The sequence below is a fragment of the Cicer arietinum genome, chromosome 3 (genome assembly GCF_000331145.2).
Source record: "Cicer arietinum cultivar CDC Frontier isolate Library 1 chromosome 3, Cicar.CDCFrontier_v2.0, whole genome shotgun sequence".
NCBI lineage: Eukaryota > Viridiplantae > Streptophyta > Magnoliopsida > Fabales > Fabaceae > Cicer > Cicer arietinum.
This window is the reverse complement of record NC_021162.2, coordinates 38,241,768-38,251,382: the sequence shown is the minus strand read 5'-3', so window position 1 is coordinate 38,251,382 and position 9,615 is coordinate 38,241,768. Positions and strand designations below refer to the sequence as shown.

At 28.5% G+C, this 9,615-nt stretch overlaps 1 protein-coding gene across 2 annotated transcripts; it reads right to left on the bottom strand.

Moving 5' to 3' along the window:
- Positions 1–1,742: 1,742 nt before the first annotated feature.
- On the bottom strand, positions 1,743–3,407 carry LOC101500714 (uncharacterized). Of its 2 annotated transcripts, none has more exons than XM_004491668.4 (2): positions 3,152–3,407; positions 1,743–2,252 (listed from the first exon to the last, which is right to left on the bottom strand). In XM_004491668.4, the coding sequence occupies exons 1-2, from the start codon at positions 3,188–3,190 to the stop codon at positions 1,842–1,844; spliced, it is 450 nt and encodes a 149-aa protein (XP_004491725.1). In that variant the 5' UTR covers positions 3,191–3,407; the 3' UTR covers positions 1,743–1,841. The 2 variants fall into 2 exon arrangements, with proteins under 2 accessions (XP_004491725.1, XP_004491726.1); XM_004491669.4 differs by having other exon boundaries at positions 1,743–2,231.
- Positions 3,408–9,615: the final 6,208 nt, after the last annotated feature.

Below are 9,615 nucleotides of genomic sequence, written 5' to 3'. Positions count from 1 at the left end.
TTTCTTTCACCAATTGGTATGAGTATCTCTATAAATAAAGATACTTTAGAGGCAGAAAAAACATGAACTTTCATGTTACATGAGTCAAACTTCTGTCAAAAATATTTGAGTCATTTCTTCTTTTATCTAGTGCACGAGAGTAAATGAAGGAACTTTATTCTATAAACTATCATTAATTGATAAGCTTGATGTGAATGTGCAATTCACTTCAAAGATTCCAAAGAATCCTGAAGGGGATCCGCCGGTTAACCTATTTACATCCAAAATATATAAATTGATGGGGGCGAATCGAACCTAAAGTTTAGTGTGATACGTATGCTTTGGAATTTATTTGTGCAACTTTCATCATCTTCTTACTCAAGATTTGCAGCATACCCCCAATAAAAAATTTGACATGATTTTAGCAGGAATACTTTTGGGCATATAAAAATTCAATTTTTATTTGATTTGAAATTGAATATTTAGTTTATGATATGATTATAATATTTGAGTATGTTATTACTTGAGTTTTTGACAATAAATTAATTGTTTTTACTATGCTATTTAGATATTTTTCATGCTATCTTTGTTAGTTTATGACTGTGTTCTCACGTTAAGGATTCCCAAATAATCTTACGACTACCAAACGTCGTAATAAAGGGATTTCGCCTAAACTTGTGAGTAGTACCTTTTAAGTTTAAGACTATTCCCATTCGATTTAATAAACTAATTTGTCTATTAATTTTGGTAGAGTTGGTTGAAACAACAAGTTACACAAAACAACATCTACTGCGTAGATTTAACTCAACAAAAATTATAAAAGATGTAATATGCAATTATCCACGTGGATAGTTACATAATTATAATTTATTAATTTTTTTAATAATTTTTCATTGAATCGATTGAGAAAAGAAGTATCACAAAGCAACCACCATTGCCAATATTTGATTCAAAGAGAATTACAAAAGATGTAGAATAAAACTGTTTATGCAGATTGTTATGGTCGACCAAAAGACAAGCATAGTTTGGTCGGATAATAACATATTACTGATGATAAATATATGATGATTATTAAGTTTTTCTTCGTGGATAGTGAGGATATCAAAACACACCAATTATTTGACAAGACTTATTACCAATATTTGACTATTGTGTTGAGAGTACCGCTTGCAGTTAGTTCATGCAGTCAAAAGAATGCAAAATAGTGGTGCACTTTGTATCTTGTTTGGGCTTTTTAATTTACAAATAAAGATAAATTGTGAACTTCTCTACATTAACATTTTGATGTGCCTACTAATATTGTGTGTAATTATATCCTTCAATTACACTACTTGAAATCTGCGTTTTTCCTGCAGATTTTCCGGCGGATTTAAGCAAATATTCCGTAGGAAAGCATGTTACCTGCGGATTTTCTGGCGGAACGTTATCCCCACGTAAAACCTTCGTGGATAATTGTTACCTGAGGATTTTAGTATCCGCAGGAAAATTAAATAAAATCCACAGCAACATTTAAGAAAACTTTAGGCATTTTCTTACGACTTTTCATGCAGAAATATTTGCAGCACAGTTCCTACAAATATATTTCGTATGAAAATCTCCAGGTATATCCATACGAAATTTTGCACCAACAGTATGTTTCGCATTAAAATCCGCAGGTAATTTCGTATAAAAATAATTTTCAAAAAGGAATCCGCATGCTTAAATTTCCACATTAAACGAATTTGTCTGATTTTTTATTTATATAAAAATTTTAACTAAAAATATATGAAAATATTATTATAAATACATTTTTAAAATATTTAATATTAATCTTCAATTGAAATACTATTGCAATAATCCAAAACAAAATTTATATCATGTTTTCAAATCAAACATGATATAATGTCTATATACAATGTCTTTTCAATTGCCAAACTTCCTGAATATGAACTTCTTTTGGCTCCTTGGTTTGGAACCCCTTGTACTTTACCAAGTCCAGTGCTGTAGAATTTCAAATTGCCTGATTTATTGATTTCAGTTTCTTTAGCATCACCGAGCAACTTCACGCCCTGAAATGGAGATTGTGGTTTACTTCTGCAGGGAGATATGCCTGCAGCAGCAGCTCGTGAACGCCGAAAGGGAGAGACTCTACCTAGAAGCTCGCCCGAAAAACCAAACCTGTTTGATTCAATGCTCCATTTCTTCTTTCCTTCTTGCATCTCAGGTGGTGCAACTACATTGCTTGACTTGTTCTTGTGAATTGCTTCCCAAGCCTGCATCAAAGATTTATATGGCTGTGAGTAAATATGCTGAAAACATGTATTAGATAATAACTGATGATAGTTCACTAACTAGTACATGATCTAACTAGCTAGTATAACTAACTTTTTACATCTAATAGATCCTCTAGTTAGTTTGTTATTTTCTTTATTCGCTAGTTCACAATTATCCTATAAATACTAATGTATCATCATCATTCCTTTTTAATATTCCTATCATTTGATCAATGAAATCACTGAGGTTATTCAGAATAATTCATAACTGTCATACCAGTAATAACATGTTCATTGATAAAGATGCTTATTAACAAAAAAAGGATTGAATGCTTATTCTAATTTTTTGACGTCATTGTCTTAGATTTTCTCCTGAATTGAAAATGTATTCGAAGAATTTAAAATAAAAAATGAGTTGTGATTTTATATTTTATGATTTTACATAAAGAGCCAACAAGAGTTTGTTGTTGCGGTGGATAGGCCCACAATTAATCAAAGTTATGTGGTAGAGAGAGCTTGATTTCTTTCCAGCAAGTACCAATGTTAGATTTGATTGAGAATTGTTAACAATAAATATAAATAAAAAAAGGAAGTAATTCATTTAATGTTTCCATACAATACATAAGCTAACCATACAATCCATTCGAGGTTCTCTCATAGCAGATTTACTTTCACTTGAGTGTTGTTTGGATAATCATGAAATAAGAGGAAATAAAAGTGCATATTTAACGAAAAATATTGAAGAAATAGAAGCAAGAAGAGTTCTGTTTTCTAACAACTCAATATAGAACAAATTCGGCCTAGCAGTCTAAATATATCAATTGGGAACAAATTCGGCCTGATGACAAGAAAGATGAATGAGCAGAACCTTCATTAATAATACTAAATTACGCAGTTTAAAATTGTTTAGATATCTCAACCTTAAAGTTTTCCTGCCATAACTCGGCAACTAGTTCCATGCGCTCCACTAACAGACCCCCTCCTCCTCTTGAACAGACAAGAATATTGATGCTGGCTTCATTTCTGAAATAGTTGAGAAAGTTAAGTGTATATGTATGCAACCAAACTTACTCCTATTAGGTGTTTATGTTATTTGTGCACATGTACACCCGTGTATAATTGAAAATACAATAACCTAAATGCTGAGATGTTTGTAAAAATAACAAATTCAACAAAAAAATGTATTTCTAACTTTTTATTAGAGAAAAACATTCACGTGAGAACAAAATTATAGCTCCTCAAATCTGCAACATTGAAGACTTTACACCATATACAAGAAATCAATCGCCCCAGTAATTTTATTAGCAGCTTGCTTTAATCTAGAATAGCAAGTAACAAATCAATCAAAAAAAATTACGACACATCTGATATTCTCCAATCCAATAAACATCATTCATCCTTTAGACATTATGAATGATCTCTCATTTTTCCTCGTAAATAATCCCAAACAATCTCACATCTCACAGCAGCCTATAAAGCAATTGCACAAACATAGGCTTTTATCTATACCTGCAACAGATAGACCTCAAAAAAATCTTAGTCTTATAACAAGTTTGTTAACAGACAGCCACAATGATACTTTACAAAATCTTACATTTGTATTATCTTTTGATAAAACCAGAGCAAAGAACTAAAGCTTTGTTAATACATATAAATAAGGGCGTAAAGTAGCATAAAATAACACAAATTGGATTTGCTGTATCTCCCATTGATTTCTAAGCCACACTATTCTATTTTAATTGCATCCATGTGTATTGTAATTGTCGTTTGATGGTTGTAAATTGGAACAATAATATCCATTTACCATTTCATATATTATATCTTTTGCTATATATAAGATACTCTTGGAGTTTTTTCTTTCCTTTTTTATAACATTAATCATTTATCTCTAATTATTTAAACTACACATAAAATATACATATATCATTTAACTATCGTGAACCTGAACTGAACTGACTCATAAGCATATAAATACTACAAATAAGTTAATTTAAGACAAAGCAACCATGGATTCACCTTCTTCTTTACATATAGCAATGTTTCCATGGTTTGCAATGGGTCACCTAACACCATATCTTCACCTCTCAAACAAATCTCATCCAACTACTAGAAAGTGATTGTGTATTTCCTCTTAGAAATCATTGATTAGCTTTAAAATTAAACACAGTGTGATAACAGTAGCTTAATTAAACATGAATCAAAGCTCTACTCTCACTGTAATTCCAATTTGCAGTACAATCAAATTTTAACGACTAATTGTATGTTTTGTTTGAAGTGATGTGAGTGAAGTTCTAAAATGTAGTTTTTGCATGTTGGTGGTTCTGGACAATGATTATGCTGAATGTTTTGCCTATGAAATAAATCATCAATGAATATTGATGAACTGACAAAATTTATACTATAGATAAAATTTATACAAAACCTGATCATGCTATGTAGGATTTCCTGCAATTTTCTCCAATTGCGTTCTCTGTTATATGCAATTAAGTGATCAACTATTGTATGGTAAAACATATTATGCATCCTTTAAGGTAATGAAAATAAGAGATAAGTCATTATATTTAATTAAGTTAGTACTTCCATCTTTTTTAAGTGTCAAGTTAATCTTTTATGCTTTTTAAAAAATCTCATCACTTTCAATTGCAAACCATGGGAATCAGTTTCAGATATGGTGAGGAAATACACAATTCTAAGTTGCAAACCATTGAAAGTGAGGAAATACACAATCAACTTACAAAGTTAGAACAATTCAATCTCTACTGAAATCTCATCACTTTTTTCCCTCTCAATGTTCCTCGTGTTGATGGTCTTCCTCTTGGTGCTGAAACAACTTCAGATGTTTCTTTGGTCCACTTATCATGACAGCTATGGATCAAACACAAAACCAAATTGAACTTCTCCTCACTCAACTAAACCCACAAATTATTTTCAATAGTTTGGGTAGAGATCAGAATTATGATGATGATCAGAATTCTCCTACAACAAAAACTAACTACCAAGACTAACAACCTTTAAGTTGGTGACTATGACCAGCAGTATCAAATGTAGTATGTGAGATCAAGTTAGAAACATCATTTCCAAAACATACACAATAACAAATTGGACATTCAAAACCCTAAGCGAAGTTAAAATTAGCTTCAACCCAAATCTCTGACTCTAAACAAACACAAAATCAAGTGAACCAGAAAAACAAATTGAAATGTACCACGATTAATGTCACAAACTAACGAGAAAGTAACATTAGTGATAGAATCAAATACCTCTATAAATTGAAACTGAAATCGGCTTAAAAAGCTGAGAAAGATTTGAGGAATGAGAAACACAAATCAATGTAAATGAGAAGCAAGTGTGAAGAATCTGTGGGAGAGAAAATGAAAATATGATAAGCCAATCCACAATTTTGAAGAATAACATAAAATCCCTAATTTTGAACATATGAATCAATCCAATAATAATCCCTAATTCAGAACACAAATATATTACTGATAATCTCAATCGAATAATGAATCAACCAAATCATTAAACCCTAAAACAATATAATTTTGCGATACCATACCTTGTTGAGTTGATGATTGTTAACTGTAGGCGGTAATACCTGCGTATCGCTCGAGTTCCTCTAAGAATTTGGCTTTAAGCAAAATTGCCTCAAGAAGCAAGCTTACGGAGGAGAGCGGTGGAGGCCTTGGTGGTGGGTATTTGCGATGAAATGAGGAAGAGAAAGGAGAAGAAGAGAGCTCTCGGTGGGAGTGAACTAGTGGAGCCAAAATGGTACTGCCTTTTTTCCCTTTCAGTACTAACTATAATTTTACAATGGTCAAAGATAAAATAAGTCTATAGCTAAATTTTACAATGGTCAAAGATAAAATAAGTCCATAGCTTAATTTTACAATGGTGACTATATGAGTATCGACTATAATTTAAACATCTAAGAGTATTTTTCTTTTTGTGGTTCACACATTATTTAGGTGATTTTCATTGTTAAAATGATAATTTCAATATTGACATTAATTTGAATTTTAATATTAATAATAAGAGATATATTTAGATAATAACAATAAATATACCTAGAAAATTAAAAACAATTTCTATTTAAAGACAAAATTATTTTTTAAATAGTACTTATAATTAAAAACAAAAATAATATATAAACAATAACTAAGACTACATTAAATATGCCATTAAGTACTACACTAGAGCCATAATTACTCAAGATGCAACTTAACATGCTATTCTTTTACAAGAACTTTAACATGTTTATTTAAACATAAACCAATACTTCTTTCGATTTTAAAAATACAAATAAAAGTTAAAATCATATGGTAAATTTTAAAAAGAATATCTATTAAATTTTAAAAAGAAAAAATTCTAAGTTGTTTTACAATAATATTGATAGATTATTCACAATCAACTCTAATTAATCAGATTAATAAAAAAATAATAGAATTAGACAAGTATATTTCATTAATTTTTGTTTAGAATTTTAAATTTTACATCACTTAAGTGTTCTTAATTAGTCGTATTCACTTATCCATAATTTCCCAATAACTTAACCTCACCTAAAATAACTTTTACACACAAAAAAATTAATTGAAAAAAAAAACTCATTATTCCTAAAAGATATGATGTTGCATCAATCATTTTTTGAAAAGTAAAAGCCTATGATCATAGAAGTTTAATAACCTTCAAGAAAAAAAAACTATTTTATTGGTATAAAAATTCGCAAGAAAATCCGCAGGAAACTACCTGCGGAATTTGCTGCGAATATTTACAGCGGGAACATTCCGCTGATAAATCCTCAGGAAAATTGTGAAGTTTGCTGCGGATATATAGTCACATGTAAATCCGCAGCAAACGAAAACATTACCTGCCATACTACCTGCGGAATCTGGCACCGCAGAAATTTTCCTATAATAATTTTGAGCCGCAGGAAAATCCTTGGGTATTACCTTCGGATATTTATCCGCAGGAAATGCCGCAGGTAAAATGCTAATTTCTAGTAGTGTTACTTGACCAATTTTAATCCACACAGATGATGGTAAACATGCAACGATTATAAGAATTTGTTGTTTAATACTACTAATTGTCAATGTTTGATCGTTTCAATAAAATACCACTAGTGATTAATGTTATTTTCCAAAGACTTGATAAATTAATGTTGTAGTAGGTATTTTTAGTGATCATGTTTTGCTACTTTTGTTCTCTTTAAACTAATGAAGCATAAGTATATCTACTAAATTGAATTAAGTTTGTAATTCTAAAGTTTCTATTTTTTGGAATAAGAGGAACATCAATCTTGTTCTTGAGTCTAGACCTTATATAAGGATGAAGAAACGCTAATCCTATCACATTTAAGTATTTCTAAAGTGAGAATTAAGTGTGGAAAGTGAGTTATCTCAAAATGTATAGGTCATTTTATTATAAAGTAAGATATTCTAAAAAGATTAGAGGTGTTAATTAAGATGATATTTTTCTCATTTTAATTTTTACTTAAATTAATATCTTTTTAAAACAACAGGGAAAACAAACACTTATTGGAGAGCTATTATTTCCTTGAGACATTAGGAAAAAAATAAAAGTGTCTATTATGTAAGTATTTAATCTTTTGAATATGTTAAAATTTTAACTATTAAGTAACTTACTCGAAATTTAACATTTGGTATTCTTCTTCCACGAGTAAGTTGTAACTCTTAAATTTAGAAATAAGCATTTAAATAAAATTATTTCATAAGGTTTGCAACAAAGGAAATGGTGAAGCAATAGAAAATAAAATATTTTTCATATGAAAAAATACCTCAAAACATTAAGGTTGAAAGATACATCAATTTATTTTGGGCAAAGTCGGTAAAGCTTTAGATTTTAAATATCTTTTAGATTGTCATTACTTTCATACATTTATATTTAAAAGAAAATTTGGTTGAATCATTATTTTGATATATTTTATTTTCTCTTTGAAGAAATCAAATTAATTTTTTTGTTTTATTTTGAAACAATTGATCCAATTTGTCTTTTAAATCTACATATGGTTAGGTTCAATTAAATTATAACTAATGACAATCTATGGTTAGGCTCAATCTATGATTGAGGATATTGAATTTGAGGGATATATTTTGTCAAAAGAACAAAATTGTGTGAAGAAGAATTGGTTCAAATCAATTCATATAGTTTTTATCTTTATAGAAAATTTAAATCGTCGTGAAGATATTATGCTCCACTCAATCAAATTAAGGAAATTATTTAAAATATCAAACTCAACACCCTCAAATTATTTATGAAGATCATTATATGTCTGAAATGGTGTATTTTTAAAAGACTATGTTAGAACATCCATGACTCTTGTTGCTAATTATGATATTTTAGAGCTACCTAAGATGGGTGTCAATATGGTGTTTTCAAATGACAACAGTTATGAAATAATACGGTTCAACCAAAAGAAAACTTTATGTTAGTAAACACAAAGTTAATGATTTGCAAACTGATGTAATCCTTCTTTGAATTAATGAATATATAAGTCTCATTAGTGATACCACAAAGTCTCGTAAGATAGTTATCTAATTTGGGAGTAAATTTCTATCCATGGTTTAATATGTCAATTATGTTTTATTTAGTAAGTAGTGATATTTGTAACACCCCAAATTTTATAATAAACTATTTTATTAATTAAATAGGAATTTAGATAATTAATTTGGTGTTAAAATTATTTTATAATATATGTTGATTAGTTTTATGATTAATTTTCCTTATAGGCATGATATGCTAGTTTTATAAATATTAGATTACATGAGCGATATAAATAATAAATATTATATTTTACTCTTTGATCTATTTTTTTTTTTTGAAAAATAATAGTATTTTAGTGTAATATATAGTTTAAAGAAAAAGATTTTATGCGATTTTACGTGTATATACGTGTACCCAATTAATGTAATATTTTTGTGTGTGTTTGACTAATATTAAGTATGCACGTAGTTATATTTCAATTATTTATAACTACTTTCTATTTTTAGTTATTTTTGTTATAAACAATATCTTGAAATAGAATTGATATTGTGTTTGATTTCTTTTATTTTTATATACTTTTTTATGACATTGTGATTTTATATATATTTATTATGATTTAGTAATTAACATAAAGTGTTGGTGTAATATTTATTTATTTTATAATTTTGACTATTATCTAATATGATGGTATTATTATAATGTGAGTATTTTGAGAAATAAGTATAATTGTAGATATTATTTTGAATGTGAGAGTTTTAATTATTAGTAATATGTATTTTTTATATTGATTATTTTAATTACTCTAATTTAGCATATATTAATTATGAAATATTAGTAATGTTTTGAAAATTTAATGATGTTTGGAAGAGTATTAAAAAAATGAGAT